The following is an 18,155-nucleotide window of genomic DNA, read 5'->3' on the forward strand; positions in this document are numbered from 1 at the left end:
AGGTTTATTATGATTAGCTCATGATCAGAGGAACACCCAGGACATGATCTTAAAATTTAAATCTCCACTGATTTACAAAGCTCGGAGATCCCTATCATAACATATTTGTGAGGGGAAAATGCTCTTGAACTGTGTGGAATCTCTGAATAAACATGTTTTGGAACAAAGTGTTAGACAAGTGATCTGGCAAATGGCTTTGTGCCATTAATTGTTGTATAACCAGGGCATTTCCTATTATTATTTAGGAATGTTAGATCTTTTTGGATTTCTAATTTTAAAAAATGCCCACCCATCTCCACCCAAGATAGAAATTAGAAATCAGTGGAGCTGCTTTTCTCCAAGATAAGAAAATATTCCCTACCTGTGTAGCCCCTTCTCGGCAGTGGAAAGATGAGGCATCACTCTTGCTTTATATACTGAATTGAACATATTTTTGCAAATGATACTTTTTTTTATTGGTCACATATAGCCAATGTTTAAAGGCAGTGTTTCTCAACCATGGCAACTTTAAGCTGTGTGGACCAGCTCCCAGAATTCCTCAGTCAGTGCTAGCTGGGGATTCTGGGAGTTGAAGTCCACACAGCTTAAAGCTGCCAAAGCTGAGAAACACTGGCATAAAAGACTGCCGGGTCATAGCTTGGCAACTCTCTTTTTCAGATCTGGCCTGTGCTGGACTCTTGGAAACTTTCCAATTTGCTTGGCTTGGTCAGCAGCAAAGATCTGTGAGACTGTAGGGCGGCCCCATTGTTTGACCACTAACAGGAAGGGGAAGGCTCTTGATCCAAGGCCAGCTTGGACTCGTGTGGAGCAATTTCCCAACCCGACTTTACATTATATTTGGGGAAGTTGGGGAGTGATTGTCTCTTCTTGGGAACTTTTGTGAAGCTAGAGCAGGGCGGAAAAAAAGAAGTGGAGAAATACTTCTGAGGGTTCACTGTACTGAGGGTCTAAATGGGCAACCGTACCCCCATGTGCTTTGAAGCTGTGGAATTATTGCTGATACACAAACCCTAAGTAAATATTTGGTCAGCTGTAACTTCCTGACGGATGTTCCTGGAAACATAACCTTGTTGGCATATCTATGTGACCATGTTGGGAAGATTGCATGTGGTGGAGAAAGCCATGCAGGTGACAGCTGTCTTGATCCTTGTGTTGCTCTGCACCTCCAGCAAAGGTGAGGATCTTTCTCCCCCCCCCCCGCTCTGAATTTCCAAAGGGTGCTTCTTTCTTGTTTCAGCAACTCTGCAGAACACAGAAGGTCCTGCTTCTTTGTACTGTAAGTTCTATAGTCAGGATATTTCCCCAGAAGAGTCTTTTTTCCTTTGCTGTTTACCAAAGCTTTCTGCCCTGAGATATTTCTGTCCACATATTATCCTGCCTTTATTATTTTTATAAATAACTCAAGACGCAGAACATATCTAACACTCTTTCCTCCTCTTATTTTCCCCACAACCACCACCCTGTGAGGTGAGGTGAGCTGAGAGATTAACTAGCCCAAAGACACTCAACTGGCTTTCATGCCCTGAGTCCGGTGAGGAGAAGGGCGGGATACAAATTAAATTATAAATAAAATAAAATAAAATAAAATGCCTGAGGAAAGACTAGAACTCCAGAGGTTTTTATTCCTGCATAAAGACTGGGCATTTCTACCCTGCTCTGCTAAGGGCTTTCTCCCTCTGCCTTCTTGGTTGAGGCTTCTCACCTCTCTCCAGAACCATTGGTCTTTTACTTGAAGCTCTTTTTTGTCACTTCATCCTGACATTGCCTTCATCTCATCCCCAAGATGTATCTGAGAGTAGCCTAAAGTCATCTTTAGTTGTTTCACTATGTTGCCCTTGAAGTAGGCAAGAAGCGTTGTTTTCACATGAGTGCGATATAGCAAGCTTCACCCACCTTTTAGTTGATGTACAGTTAGATCCCACCTAGGGGAACAGAGCCAAGGGACCACCTAGATTAATATGGGTATATCCTCTCTCCTCTGACTCCTTAGTACAGTGATGGCGAACCTTTTAGAGATCGAGTGCCCAAACTGCAACCCAAAACCCACTTATTTATCGCCGGGTGCCAGGTGGGCGTGGCCCACTGGATGGGCATGGCTGTGGTGGTCATGGCAGATTGGGTGGGTGTGGCCAATGTGGGTGTGATCACCTTGATGTTGCTCGTGGGGAGGGACGTCTGTGGGGGCCGGGCAGGATTGGGGGAGATCCAGGGGGTCCCTGGCAGGTGGGGCGGGGGGCAGGAGGCTCATCCTGCGGGGTGAGGCAAGGCAAGGCAGGGCGGGGGTGCCATTGTCACAGGGAAAGGTGAGGCAGGGGACGGGATGGCTGCTGCCTGACACCATTGGCCCCTCCACACAGAGGCCAGCAGGCGCATGGGTGCTGGGATGTATCTGGCCATGTGGGACCTCGGCCAATTAGTGGGCGGCTGGTTGAAGAGGGACGGTTGCCATCTCCGGGGCATGGTGCGCGTGCCCACAGAGAGGGCTCTGAGTGCCACTTCTGGCACGCGTGCCATATGTTCGCCACCACTACCTTAGTACATTCTGGCCTTCTCCATTCTGCTTTGTGCAGTGGGAGAATGATGTTCTTTAAAACCAGCCTCAGTCATTCAATATACCCACAGGCCCCTGAGCTAATAACCAACTCAGAAGTCTGGATCTTCCTGAATAATATCTGACCAGCAATGGCTGCACAGTGAAGTGGAAAAGAGAGTTAGTTCACTTTCTCCTGCATCACAGTACAGCTTTCTCTCTAGTGATAAGCGCTGTTGGGCTTCTTTAGTATACTGTATAGATTTAGCAGTGTTCTGAACTAGCACAAAACGTGCGTCCAAAAGATGGACAGCTGAGATTTGGCAAAAGTGATACCTAAAGTCTATGTCTACTTGAGTGCACCCACCAAAAAAACACTTGTGGCAAACCAGACATTCCTTGGCAGATGGCTGTCAAAACTTCCCTCCTCCCCGAGCCTTAACTCCATCACCCACCAATGTACAGAGAGTGATTGGGAATCGAAATCCAGACATCTTAAAGTCGCCAAGGTTGAGAACACAGGTCTAGTGTTTAAGATGCTGGAACAGGAGGAAGGAAACTTGAGTTCTTGTCCTACGTTAGGCAGGGAACCAGCTGGACCAGTCATTATTTCTCAGCCGTAGGAAGAAACCAATGGCAAACCACTTCCAAAAGTGTTGCCTAGAAAATTGCATGGCCATGTCCTTTTAGATGCCAGAAGTCAAGATTGACTCAAAGAAAAAAAATAAGTTTATTGTAGACTCTGGGACTGGTAGATAGCATTTTAAGAAAGAAGCCACACAGAAGATATCTTTTAACAGATTTGTGACCAGCATTCATTAAGTAAAGCTTTCTGGCTCTCTGTTAGCAAGATTTTGAATGTCTGTGGCAATAATTGAAACCTTCCCATTTTTCAAACTTCTTAGCTACACATTCTGCAATTAGATTTGCCATTATTATTATTTTTTTTAAAAAAACAGTACAATAATGTGTGAAAGGCAGAAAGGTAGCAAATACAATATTTTCCCAGTCCCACACTGGAAAACATCTATGCATGATTCTTGTCCACCTGGTGTGCATCTGTTAAATGTACAACACTTTGTCTAGAAGTCTCAGATATAAGAATCATACAATTTCATTTGTGTGAATAAGAATCACACAATCTCATTTGAGCCAAGGAACCTTGTTCATGCTAAGCTGGTCTCTTTATTCCACTTCCTGTTTCTTAAAAAATGATGACATTCAGTTCTCAAATTCTTAGAAAAGACTGTGATTTAACTGCGCTAGTTTTTTTCTTGTATTTCCCCCTTGCTCATTCCTGCCTTAAAGTCTACCAGGATGCTATATTATTGAGGCACATCCTTATGCTTGTTTTCTGTTGAGAGTTGATTCGGGTTTTTTTTTTGCAGAGATCCAGAATGACTGACATTTTCTATGCCTTCCAGGTCACCGTTCTCCACTGAATGACTTCCAAAGACTAAAGGCTACTCAGCTGATCACTTCGATTCAACAAAGAGTGGAGCAGTTCTGTATAGTAGAAGAATGTGCCCGGCAATGTAACACCTTGGTGGACTGCAGGTAAGGGGGGAAAGCCAGAGCTTCAGGCAGGTGAACTGCAGGGTCTATTAGTGTAAGCTCAAACAACAGCTTTACCCTGAGTCAGGCATTGGCTTATTTAGTTGGTAGTACCTCCTAAGAAGCAGCAGTACTCCAGGACCCCAGCAGGAATTTCTCTTGGCTCTTCCCAAGATTCAGAAGAATTCTTAAAAGGTCATTTTAACCTGGGAAGGCTTTTCCTAGTCCTGCTGCTACCCAACATCTTTGTGCATGCAGCTGATTTTGGTCTAAGAAAAAACACAGGCAGGTTCAAATTTGAATGTGAAACGACTAGGAACTTCAGGGAGGAAAGCCAAAATAATATCCCAGAGGCGGCAAACCTCTTTTGCTCTCAAGAAAATGACATGGGTATGTCATGTGGTCCCCAAGAGTTGGGCTTGGTCCAGGAGAATATTAACTTTTTTTTAACCTGCAAAATATATGGTTTGGGATAAGTGATACATGTCTTATGTGTTAATTTCACTCCATGACTCTTCAATATGTACATGGGTACTTAACTGCACACATCTCCATAAATACATACATACACACACACACACACACACACACACACCAAGCTCTGAATGAGACATTAAGGGTTGAGGAAGAATATCTGTAAAATATTCACTGAAACTAGTCTACCACAAAGACTTTCTGAATAACAAAAGAATCCAAACTGGTCTACAAAAAAGGCCAAATGAAGAACAGAAAAGAGACATGGCAAGATAAAGTATTATATGTCCGGGTATGTAAAAAAAAGCAGACAAGGTAGATAAGAATTGGATCTAGCAATGACCAAGAGGGGGAAAGTTGAAGAAAGAATCAGAAAGTTTAGACAAACAAGCGATTCTCCATGCCAAAGGTATCTCATGAGACTGCTGTCTATGTGTTCTTCCAGAGCCTTTCATTACAACTGGCAGCGTAATGAATGTCAGCTGCTGACTGTGACCCAAATTTCACCGCATACCCAGTTGCAGAGGAATGTTCATTTTGACCTCTACCAGAAGAAAAGTAGGTTGAATGTCTGCATGGAAGTGAAACGTGAGAAAGACCAGGGAGTGCCTCTGGTGCAAGAGAGGGAACATGGAAATGCATATTTGTGCTTCCTCTGGCCTGATGACCTAAAAATTAAATAAGGATACTTATCTAGGACTTGGGTTGCTGAAAGGGGAGAAGGGATATACATGCATAAGAGGTTGTGCATATAAAAAAAAAGTCCTTCTAGCTGACACATGTCTCCTGTCTTGATGGATAAGCTCTCAAGCAAATATAAGCTGCCTTCTCTAATATGCTTAACTAAGTGCACATCCATATCCATCTTAATATCTGATGTAACTCTAAGTTATCTGTCTGATCTCCAACTTGCTCTCAATATCTGGGAGGGCATCTGGAGTAAATTGATCTGTGAGTGCAAAAGTGCAAATATATGCCCCCTTAAATCCTTATAGAAGGCAGCATGAGAGTCCTCAACATCAAATTTATTGAAGCCTCCATAAATCTTTTGTTTAGTCTTACCTTGCTGCAAGGGATAGACAGAGGGAGACTTTGGAGTAAAGCCTTGCTCAAGGTCCTATGAACTTAATGGGAAACCTGATGGTCTTATGAACTTAATGGGAAACCTGATGGGCCACTTTTCCTATGGCCTCCTATCAACAATTTTGAAACAGCAAGATATTTGGTCCAATACTGGTTATTGTACATGGATTTGTGTGTTTTCCTTCCTAGATCTAAGAGATGTCAGCCTTGTTAATAGCCAAAAAGCCCATATGCCTCTATTATCTGATAAAAGAGCAGTACAACTTTTGGAAAAGGTTGGGTCTCTCACTGTTCCCAGGATTGGACAACCGGGACAAAAGATCCTTTAACCTTTCCCAACAATCTCCCGAAGAAAGTGGTGACCCACATATTACATGTATATAAAAAAAATGCTCATGTGTGGCCTTTTTCTTGAACTTATGATAGAATTCTCTTATCATATGAAATATATCAATGAGCACATTCCGAAATAAGTAACTCCACTCTTACTTGATTTTCACTCCATCTTGCATTAGAAGTTATTTCTCAACTATCACTTCACAGGTTATGTAAGGAAATGCATCATAGGAGATGGAGCAAACTATAGAGGGGTCCAGTCTGTGACTGCAAAAGGAAAAACATGTCAAAAATGGCAGCTAAAGTTTCCTCACGATCACAGGTAAAATCTATGTATGCCACTCTTTGAACTTCTTGAAAGGCGATGTATAAATATCTTAAATAAAGGCAATGTGGAAATCAATCTCAACAACTTTAACATGTGTGGATTTCAACTCAGAGTTTCTCCAGCCAGCATGCTAGTTTGGGGAATTCTGGGAGTTGAAGTCTTCACATTTTAAAGTTGCTGAGTTTAAGAAACACTGGTATAAATACATAAATTAAATAACGTAAGAAGAAATGGGTACTGCATAGGCAGAGAGGCATTGCTTTCTTGTATTGTTGTTGTTGAGGCCAATGAGAAGGAGAGAAGAATAGGACAGAAGGGATGCCCCTGAATAATATCTTCAAAAAAATAGAATAATAATTGGGCAATTCTTCAAGCAATAACTTGCTATGTTCAAGATTTTTATAAGACATATATCTCTGCACTAATAATCTATATTAGGGGTGTCAAACTGCTGGCCCATGCGCTGGATGCATCACGTAGAAGCCACGCCCAACCCAGCACTGACAGGGGGGAAAAGTCACGTGATGCGTCGAGTTTGACACCCCTGATCTATATCATCTATTATGGTCATAACGCTATGCACAATGAAACTTAGTGATTACACTTTGGTTTTGTTGATGCTTTCTAAAACTAACTAGGTTTTATGAAGCAGAAGTTTTAATACATCCAGGAAGAATCTCATTTTAGAAAGCTGGCTTAAGGAATCATGCTCTGTACAAAATTGCTACTCCATCAAGCAAGCCAGAGGCTGCCCATAATTGAATTTACCTACTTTGTTTGGTCTGATTTTATAAGAGACAGAGTGTGGTGCTTTGTATTCCTGTCAAGAGCAGCATTACACTGTCCTAGGAAAAAGGATGCAGGTGGCAAGAAAATGAACAGAAAACCAATGCATTCAAACCATAATTAGGAGATAAGTCTTTTTCACCCTGACTGTTTCCCATTTCTCTTGAATAAACTCTCTACTATTCCAGTTCTCAGCTGATGGTATTGAGGGAAGACAACAGACAAAATATCTCCCTGAACCCCATTATTTGCTGTTTTTCTGTTCATCTATGACCTTTAATAAAACAAAATAAATCTATCATCCATCCATCTATCCATCTGACATTAAAAAAAATAAAAGATTTGAGACTTTTCAGGGTATTGATTTAAAACAATTTCTTGTAATAAACAAGCCAGCTTATATTAACTTCAATTATCTCCACCCTTATTGAAATTGCATAACTGGAGGCTGATGGTTTTGCAGTGAAATCTAGATCAATACTAATGGGGTAATTTCAGTTTCTTTGTCTCATGTTGTCTTTTTGTTTCTTAAGATATTATCCATCCCAATATAATGGTTTGGAAGAAAATTATTGCCGGAATCCAGATAATGATAGGCATGGCCCCTGGTGCTACACAACTGATCCTTCTACCCGACATCAAAGCTGCGGTATCAAGAAATGTGAAAATGGTAAATAAATTGACTTAAGATGTCTGCAGGGCACACATAACTATATACAACCATCCCATATAACTAATTGCTCAGGCACGCATTCTTTTGTTTTTAGCTATTCTATCCCACCATTATTATTTTGATAAATAACTCAAGGTGGCAAGCATATTCAATACTCTTTCTCTTCCTATTTCCCTCAAAACAACCACTCTGAGCGATGAATTGAGTTGAACTGAGAGAATGATTGACCTAAAGTCACCCAGCAAGTATCGTGCCTAAGGCATTGCTAAAGCTCATGGTATCACAATTTCTAGCCTAGTATCTTAACCACTTAACCAAACAGGCTTTGGTCTTCTAGGCAGTCATGAAAAATCAAACTGACTTGAAGGCAATACATGTGATTGCAAAATGAATAATTATGTGTTTGTACTGTTGATATTTATTTTTATTTTTTAAATGTAATGCCCATAGAACCCCTTGTCAATAATAAAAGTAGACATTCATGCTAGATTGGAAAAATGATGTTTACCTTGTGAATTACTGCCATATGGGTCAACTATATGGACCAAGTTCTGTTTTGTTTCTGAAGGAAGTGGAGGATGTAGCAAGATACAAGCAGTACCTGTTCAATGGGGTCAGATAATCAGAAAAACTACTATAATTGTTATGATTGATGGCCCTTCCTAAACCATATGTCTATTTGATCTAGTACCAAGTGCTGTTTGTTTCCAGATGCCTCTTACGTCCATGGAACTTTGTTAGTTAAGGCTTGTGTGTTGACTGGTGTTTCTTGTGTTCCCTCTGTTCAATATTGTCATGTATTTGCTCTTTCTTGTTCAGTCTTGGGACCTGTACAGAATGTGTGCATACTCATACTCTCTGCCCAGTTTATTCATGTAAATTAGTTTTCTTAGTTACCTTCCCTTCACCCTTCTGGTCAAGATGTGTAGGGATTCATGGAGATGATTTTAGAGAAATTATCCAGAAGTCATTAAGACAATAATAGGAGCAAACTTAGAGCCCAGGGCACAGGGAAAATATGAGAAAGAGACTCATACTAGCTCCTCCTGAATCCCAAAATGTAAAAGGGAAGAAAGGAAAAACTCAGGCAGACTTGCAAATTATTATAATCTTTTAAAATAAAGGATAGTTCTAGTTTTCTTGTGGAATCAGTTTCTTGACTTGGACAACTTTGCAGGGCTGACTAGATTCTAAGTGACTCTTACTACATACCTCTATAGTAATACTCTGCCTTTGCCTTCCAGCTGTCTGTGTGTCATGTAACGGTGAGGATTATCGGGGATTCGTTGATCATACTGTGTCAGGAACAGAGTGCCAACGCTGGGACCTGCAGCACCCTCACAAGCATCCATACCTGCCAAACAAGTACTGATTCTAGACATTGTGTAATCTGTAAAACAGCAGGAGAAAGGGCATTTTCTATGAGGCATTGCCATAATGGTACTTTCTAAGGGACAAGGAAATCTTTGGGAAATGGAGTTATTAATAGCAGTCAGAAGAATTGGCTTATATCAGCAATGACTTTGCAGTTGTCACAATCAGTTTTCACATTAATTTGAAATTCATATAGTGGAGACACAGATGCTTCCAGGTTCAATTTCAGGCATCTCCAGGGCAGCCTGGATACATAGCAGCATAAGAAGAACCTTGTTAGATCAGAGGTCCAATGGGATCAAGTCTAAAAAGCAACAGTATCTTCGCTTAATGTATGGAAACCCTTTACGCGTGACCAATATGGACGTCTTCGTAAATACAAGAACACAAAATGTGTAACCGTAGGTATATATTATCACACTGATCATGAATTGAGAAATATAAAAAATTTCGATTTAACCACCGTTAATGAATAAGATCGTGTTGTAAAGTATGCGGTAATATATCTATGTTCACCCTGGAAATATAGTTCACTTTATCATGCCCAAATTTCCCATCATTCAGCTTTGTTGAGTTACCCAAGGCCCCAAGATTTTAAGAGAATGCACAAGAAGAACTTTCTATCTCCTTTCACCACACTGTATCATATCTACTCTTACTAATCATTCTTTTTCCAAAGACCCCAAAGACCCTGTTATGAGTTTTATGTTTACTTATGTGCAGCTCTATCATTCATCTCTATTGTATTTCTTTCCTGTGTCACACTGCTACTCTATGATCCATCTCTGTTGTTCCTGTGATGCATGTCCTGTTCCTGTTGTATTCCCTCTCTCTAAGAAAGTGATGCCTTGTATCAGTGGTGGCGAACCTATGGCACGGGTGCCAGAGGCGGCACTCGGAGCCCTCTCTGTGGGCACATATGTCGTTGCCCTAGCCTTGCCTACCCCCGTGACCCCCTCCTCACCAGCAGCCCCCCTGGAAGAGAGTCGCCCCTGAGTGTGGCCCATGCGGAGCAGCACAGCCAAGGATATGGCAGCCAGGCAGCATAGACAAGACTCTGCCCTCCCCAATGTGCACAGTTGATGCTGCGGGGTGCAGGCAGAGGGCGTGGCCGCCATGGCGCTGCTGGGCTGCCTGGGCGATCTGCGGCGGGCCCTGGAGGCGGTGAGTGGCCCTGTGCGAAGGCAGGGTGGGGTGGAGCGGGGGTGGGGCAGGGGGTGGAGTCCCCCGCCCCGGTCAAAAACCCGTGAGCCAGAGATTTTCCAAGCGGTAGTGACGGAATATAACATAAATGACTGAGGTGTACTTTCTCTGAGGTATAAACGTTGAAAATTATCTCTTTTCATCCTTCACTCTATGTATTTTGGGGGTTTTAATATTTATTAGTGGACAAAGTCTCTCTTTACGTTATAACAGGGGTTTGGTAGTAACCAGATTATCCTAAGTGTGTTTGTATCATAGTTTTGTTTAAGGAGAGTTACTACCGTGTTTCCCCGAAAGTAAGATCTGGTATTATATTATTTTTGCCTCCAAAAGAGGCATTAGGTCTTACTTTCGGGGGGGGGGGGTTCTTATATTTTTTGTGACACCTGCCTCACCTTGTGGCGGCGGCACCAACAGCCCTGTCCACCAGGAACCTGCGTGGAACCCGGAGTTTGTGGGACTAAAAGAAGTTCAGTCAGACCTTCCAACTTTTCGCGAGATCTTTTTTTTTTCCGCAAGAAGTTGGAAGGTCTGATTAAACTTTTTTTAGTTCCACAAACTGTTTTCCTGCAGCAGGAGAGAAACGCACCAGAGCTGGAAAGCAGGTTAGTGAAGAATTTTTTTGCTTTCGGGAAGAGGGAGGAGCTGGGTGGTGGTGCGCCAAACTCTACAGCAGCGCTGGGAGGAGAAGCGGCAGGAAACGGGGCTGCCATTTCCAAAACAGAGAAGGGAGATGCGAGGTGATGCACGGTGGCAAGCAAGTGCTCTTCTCTGCTCTCCATCACTGTGCAGAGCCGCTTCCTGCCCTGTTCTCCATTCTCTCCAGTGGCGGCGACGGAGGGCTGGCGGAGGGAGGTGGCGGGGGAGGCTTGTGCCGCTGGGTCATGGCGCAAGCCATGGGAGAGTTGATGGAGGAGAAGGCAGGTGATCTGTGGGGCAAAGCGTGAAGAAAGCCCCTCCAGCGGTGCACAGGGGCAGTGGAGCCTTTCGCCATCACTCCCCCCTGGCTCTGAAATAGCCGAGGGGGACCGGGGCTACCCCATCCATCCTCCGTAGCATGGCAGTCCGGCTCGGGAGGGGAGTGAAAGGGAAGGTCATTGAGCAAGGAATGGCCTGGCTGGGGAGGCCCTGAAGGAAGCAGGTACAGGGCGCATAGGGCAGCTCCACCCCTCCCCCACCTGCCTCGCCTGGTGGCGGCAGCAGTGCAATATGCTACGTGGCCTCCTGCCCCATTGCGGCAGTGAGGTGGGACAGAGTGGGAGGGGTCCTAATTAGGGCTTATTTTGGGGATAGGGCTGATATAGGCCCACCCCCAAAAATCCGGGTAGGTCTTTTTTTCCGGGGTGGGGTTTATTTTCAGGGAAACATGGTAGTTTTATTTACAAATATTTTTCTAATGATCTTCAAGATGGAAGTAATTTTTTCCCCACTGCAGCAGTACACAGGCTCACATTTTAATGAGACATGACCTTCCTTGACCACCCATTCCTGGTTGATATATATGTGAAATTAGGATTAGTTTGTTCCACTTCACATATGTTAAAATTTCTGCCTGAAAACCAGGGTCAACATGAACAAAGCTGAGCTAAACTGACCACTGGTCTCAAGGCAGCTTCTAATGGGCCTATTAGCCTCTCATAAGCCTGCTTTCAATGTGACACAGTGAACAAACAGCACATTTATAACCACAAGAAGGGTCTGTTTTTTCTTTTGATGTTGACATTATGAAGCACATAATGTTCATTTTCAATGAATTGCAAAACATTATGCATTTTCATAAAAAGAAAACAAAAGTACAGTGAGTCCTTGACCTATGACTACAACTGGCACTGTAACTTCCATTGACAAGCAATATGGTCATAAAGTCGGTTCCCTATTTTATGATCCCTTTAGCCCAGCGGTTCTCAACCTATGGGTCGCGACCCCATTTGGGGTCGATCGACCATTTCACGGGGGTCGCCAAGCAAGGCTGTCTGCCATTTTTTTTCCCTTTTCCGGCGGGTGCCTTACCTCCCTTGGGCTGGGCCAGCTGGTGGTCGGCCTACTCCGTCTCTGCCGCTTGCCAGCTATGCCTCAGCCGGCGCAGGGGGCAGAACCACGCATGCGCGGCGCTCCTGGGCAGGGAAAGTCCTCGACTTAGGACCGGTTGGGTAGTCCTCGACTTACGACCGGTTTAGTCCTCGACTTACGATCGGTTTAGTCCTCGACTTACAACCGGTTTTGTCCTCGACTTACGACTGGTTGGGGGTCGCAGCATTAAAAAGGTTGAGAACCACTGCTTTAGCCACAATTGTTAAGTGAATCACCACACTTAAACCATTAAATTAATCACATGGTTGTTAAGCAAATCTGCATTTCCCCACTTTGCTTTTTGGAAGCCCCCTGGGAAGGTCGCAAACAGAGACCATGTGACTGTGGGATGCTGCAGTGGTTGTAAGTGAGAGGACCAGTCGTAAGTCACTTTTTTCGGTGCCATCATAACTTTGAACAATTGTTAAACAGATGGCCGTAAGTCGAGGACTATCTATATGCATTTCTCCATAATTTAATGTAGGCGTTTTTTCTTGCATTTTGAGAGAACTGTTACCACAACATTCAAACAGAGGGGAAAAAATCTGGAGGGTAATTTAAGTTTCTGCTTTTGTATTTGTTCAGAGAATACAGATTATGCTGATTTGTTTTAAAATGGGAACCAAACAAATGACTTCCCTTTGGCTGCAACTATGGTAGTAACTGAGTTAAGACTGATGGAATTGTGTTCTTCATTAAATGAATTATTTAGGTTTACCAGTCTATTGGCTTTACCAGTGTTTTTCCAGACACATCGATCCCGAATCCCACAGTTATGAAGTGTGTCGCTCAGCAATTTCAATATATTTGCTATTATACATATCTAACGTGAAAAATATATTTGGCCCATCCTTGAGTGAGTGGTAGATCAGTATGCTTGATCAGAAAATGATGCTGATGATATGAATGCCACTTCTCCTGTATGAAGTGTAACACCTACAAAATTGTTGCCTCCTTAAGGGAAATATTGAGAGTAGTGTTTTAATTTAATTCTCCCTTTCTCTGTTATTTTTTAAAGATACCCAGATAAAGACCTTACTGATAATTATTGCCGTAATCCTGACAATTCTGAGCAACCTTGGTGTTACACAGTGGATCGTGCCAAGGAGCGTGAATTCTGTCACATTCATAAATGCAGTAAGTCCTTCTGAGGTTCAGGACCTATTTGGAAATATATCAGTCTTAGAGAGCTAAAAAAATTCATTGTGATCCGAACGCAGCATGGGATGGGTCAGTCATAGTGTATTTTACAAATGCCAAGGGGGAATTTGAGACCTTATGTGGAGACAAACCTGAATAATGATCTTTTAATACATTTACAAAAGCTACATGTAATGAAGAAAAAAAAATCTTCAGATGACTATCTATTATTTTATGATACACAAAATCTGTCTATGAATGTATAAAATGCACTGTGAAAGTCCTTAGGGTGATTACATTATTGTGATTAATTTCTAGTTCATTTTGCATCCTAGTCAGTCCTTTTATCCAGATCAGAGCAAGCTCATGTGCTACTCAGTTCAAAAACTATAGCTTGAAATTTACTTATTAAAACATCGACAACAACCTAAACACAGTTAACTAGCCAATGGGACAAAAGACAGACAGACAGAGAGAGCTATAAACAGGTTAGAGATAAAAGGACAGAGGGCTTAGTAGCATCAATCTCTGTTATCTATCTCTCAAAAGGTACAGAATTTTTGAGAACAATATTGTAAGGCAATGCCAAAGGAAGCATTGCTTATTCCAACAACCCTTTTATGTCCATAGTAGCAGGATAGAAGCAGATAAGGCAGGACACCAGATAATTAGGGGAAAAAAGCCGGATGGGAACGATGTGCTCAACAATGTGCTCAACAGTTTCTTTTTGATGATTCAGTAGTCTCTAATCCAGTGTTTCTCAACCTAGCCAGCACTGGAATTCTAGGAGCTGAAGTCCATGCATCTTACAGATGCCAAGGTTGAAAACACTGCTTTCATCCATTTTGTAATTGTAGATTGCACTTAATGAAAACTGGAATGTAAACTTTAGAGTTTTTAAATTCTGAATCTTGAATAAGTAAACCCATTCTTACAAATGAAGGCGAATATATATGTCCCAGGGAAATGTTGCAGGATCTAACCTGGGTTGGTTACCAGGACCAGAGGTTTAGTCTTCCAAGCTTGTCTCACACTCTGCTAGAGAGAAATTCCCTGAGGATGGGCTGGTCCAGCACGTGTCCGAAAGCTCGGAAGACTAAACCTCTGATCCCGGTGACCGACCAAGATTGGATCTTTTCCAGTGCTTTGATGCAAGTTCAGGATAAGTGTAGTACTCTTTTTTTTTTCATTCATGCTATGAAGGATTTGTGATACACTTTGCGATTTGGTTTCCATGGATTCTCCCTTTTGAAACAGAAAAACATCCACATCTGTCTACTACAACCAGCTGCTTCCGGCTGAAAGGAGAAGATTATCGAGGCAAGGTGAATGTCACTACATCGGGCGTCCCCTGCCAACGCTGGGACTCACAGACACCACACCGACACAATTTCCACCCAGAGAAATATCCATGCAAGTATGCATTGGCGATGCTGCTCTTCCAGGAATATATCAAGTCCAACTAGAAATGGGATTGGAAGCGTTTCCTCTGATAAGGTTTCCTTCTGCTGGGCATAAAAAGTTGCTTCACCCCAAATGACTACATGGGAATATTCATTTTGGTTTGGTTTGGGACAAACGTAGAACTTCTTCAGGATTTCCCCCCTCCTCCCCAGTTTTCCAGTCTATCCTACAGGCCTGTAATGTGCTAGTGATCACCCATTCAACTGGGTGAATCTTTACTTTATTGTTTTCAAGATCAGTCAAGTGATGCCACCTGGGCATGGTATGACTTCATTATTTCACTAGAGGTGGGAAGGCAGTTTTCTTTCAATCAGAGCAGTTTTATATAGATCAGCCTAAGAAACAGGGTTATTAATTTTTTTCCTGTTTGCACAGTAAAACTTTAGAAAATGACTCACAACAGATTTTCTTTAAACACCGTGCATCTTGTGCTTTAGCGTGTGTATAATCAAAGAAAGGAAATTCTTATTACAGTTTCAAAAGGAAAAAAAGGAAAAGAATCCAAATTCTACTTTTGCTGCTTTACTAACCTCTCCCTTTGGGTTTTCTCCAACAAAATGTTCTCTGAAAATTACTTGCGGACTTTGGCTTCATTTAGGAATTCCATTTGAATATCTAGATGGATTACTGTGCCCATCTCCTGAGAGTGGAGAATGTATCTTCCTCTTTCTTTCTTTCTTTCTTTCTTTCTTTCTTTCTTTCTTTCTTTCTTTCTTTCTTTCTTTCTTTCTTTCTTTCTTTCTTTCTTTCTTTCTCTTTCTTTCTTTCTTTCTTTCTTTCTTTCTTTCCTTCCTTCCTTCCTTCCTTCCTTCCTTCTCTTTCTTTCTTTCTTTCTTTCTTTCTTTCTTTCTTTCTTTCTTTCTTTCTTTCTTGTGAGGCCTTTGTGCTGTGGCATCATAGATTGTGGCCAGATTGCCTGCAGTGTCTCACTCTAAGCCTTTTCTCATGAGTGAGTGAAATGTTATTCACAATTTTTTTCTTGGCCCCAAACAAAATGCCAGTTGTATCATTTGTGGCCCCCATTGCCTACCCTAATCCTGCCTCTGCTGTATCCAATTCACTTTTGGATGGTGATATACTTTTTGAGTATGCTGCTCCCCATCAGCAAGTTGAATGGTTTTTCCTCTGGCTTTGCTGCTGCTCCCTAAGCAAGTTCCCAGCTGGCAAGGAAACTGAAATGGAAGCTTTATTCTTTTCTTTGGAAACTTGGAAAGTGCCTGGCAGGTTTCTCATAGACACACTTACACCAAGGCCTCTTTCTCATGTCTTAAAGCAAGGCATGAGGATAGGCAGATTAGCTTGGCCATAAAGATAATACCACTTTACAATGCCTTGGTAAGGCCACACTTGGAATACTGCATCCAGTTTTGGTCACCGCGATGTAAAAAAGATGTTGAGACTCTAGAAAGAGTACAGAGAAGAGCAACAAAGATGATCAGGTGACTGGAGGCCAAAGCATATAAGGAAAGGCTGCTGGAATAGGATATGTCTAGTTTAACGAAGAGAAGGACGAGGGGGGACATGATAGCAGTGTTCCAATATCTCAGGGGTTGCCACAAAGAAGAGGGAGTCAAGCTATTTTCCAAGGCGCCTGAAGGCAGGACAAGAAGCAATGGGTGGAAACTAATCAAGGAGAGAAGCAACCTAGAACTAAGGAGAAACTTCCTGACAGTTAGAACAATTAACCAGTGGAACAACCTGCCTCCAGAAGTGGTGAATGCTCCAACACTGGAGGTTTTTAAGAAGAGACTGGACAGCCATTTGTCCGAAATGGTATAGGGTTTCCTGCCTGAGCAGGAGGTTGGACTAGATGACCTCCAAGGTCCCTTCCAACTTTACTGTTATTATTATTACAAGATTGACCAGCTATGGAGAAACCCCTGATTCCAGATATCATGGTTTTCCCTCTGAGGACAGATGTTAGTCTAGGCCAGGCCTCTGGTAACAATAGCAAAGCATTGGCTGTTTTACTTAGAAAGGACAGTTTCTTAGGCCCCCCAGTTACAAATCCTTTAGAGATTTCAAAGTCAAAACAATATANCTAGTTCAGATTTTTCGTTGTCATAGAAGCGAATTACATACCTTTGGGAAATGCGCACTGGTTATACCTGCAGAAGCATTTATGTTCTTGTGTTTTACACATTGGCATCCATATATAATAGTGTGACTAGTACTTAACTCTTTATATTTTTTAAAGCTAAATTGGTGGCAATTACTTATTCTAGCACAACATTTCATACTGGTAATATATCTATGTTCACCCTGGAAATATAGTTCACTTTATCATGCCCAAATTTCCCATCATTCAGCTTTGTTGAGTTACCCAAGGCCCCAAGATTTTAAGAGAATGCACAAGAAGAACTTTCTATCTCCTTTCACCACACTGTATCATATCTACTCTTACTAATCATTCTTTTTCCAAATACCCCAAAGACCCTGTTATGAGTTTTATGTTTACTTATGTGCAGCTCTATCATTCATCTCTATTGTATTTCTTTCCTGTGTCACACTGCTACTCTATGATCCATCTCTGTTGTTCCTGTGATGCATGTCCTGTTCCTGTTGTATTCCCTCTCTCTAAGAAAGTGATGCCTTATATCAGTGGTGGCGAACCTATGGCACGGGTGCCAGAGGCGGCACTCGGAGCCCTCTCTGTGGGCACATGTGTCGTTGCCCTAGCCTTGCCTACCCCCGTGACCCCCTCCTCACCAGCAGCCCCCCTGGAAGAGAGTCGCCCCTGAGTGTGGCCCATGCGGAGCAGCGCAGCCAAGGATATGGCAGCCAGGCAGCATAGACAAGACTCTGCCCTCCCCAATGTGCACAGTTGATGCTGCGGGGTGCAGGCAGAGGGCGTGGCCGCCATGGTGCTGCTGGGCTGCCTGGGCGATCTGCGGCGGGCCCTGGAGGCGGTGAGTGGCCCTGTGCGAAGGCAGGGTGGGGCGGAGCGGGGGTGGGGCAGGGGGTGGAGTGGGGGCGGGGCCAGTTTTTGGGCACTCGGTCTCTAAAAGGTTCGCCATCACTGCCTTATATTGTATTTACTGACTCCACATGAAAGAGACTCCATATTTGCAACTTTTAATAGAGAAAAGTAGGAAGTGAGATACATAAAACCCCCAAAATTATAAATAATCACCTGTTTC

The 18,155-nt window shown here is 42.8% G+C and overlaps 1 protein-coding gene across 1 annotated transcript in view; it reads left to right on the top strand.

The window, feature by feature from the left end:
- The first annotated feature begins 913 nt into the window (after positions 1-913).
- MST1 (macrophage stimulating 1) overlaps positions 914-18,155 on the top strand; it is a 39,262-nt gene continuing 22,020 nt past the window's right edge. Inside the window, exons 1-7 of the mRNA XM_015817368.1 lie at positions 914-1,174; positions 3,955-4,087; positions 5,004-5,116; positions 6,185-6,299; positions 7,625-7,761; positions 9,009-9,129; positions 13,430-13,548. Coding sequence (XP_015672854.1) covers positions 1,090-1,174; positions 3,955-4,087; positions 5,004-5,116; positions 6,185-6,299; positions 7,625-7,761; positions 9,009-9,129; positions 13,430-13,548 — 823 coding nt within the window. The 5' untranslated portion in view covers positions 914-1,089. The remainder of the gene's footprint in view (positions 1,175-3,954; positions 4,088-5,003; positions 5,117-6,184; positions 6,300-7,624; positions 7,762-9,008; positions 9,130-13,429; positions 13,549-18,155) is intronic.

Source organism: Protobothrops mucrosquamatus, unplaced genomic scaffold (genome assembly GCF_001527695.2).
Source record: "Protobothrops mucrosquamatus isolate PMUCROS unplaced genomic scaffold, P.Mucros_1.0 scaffold579, whole genome shotgun sequence".
In the NCBI taxonomy this organism is placed as follows: domain Eukaryota; kingdom Metazoa; phylum Chordata; class Lepidosauria; order Squamata; family Viperidae; genus Protobothrops; species Protobothrops mucrosquamatus.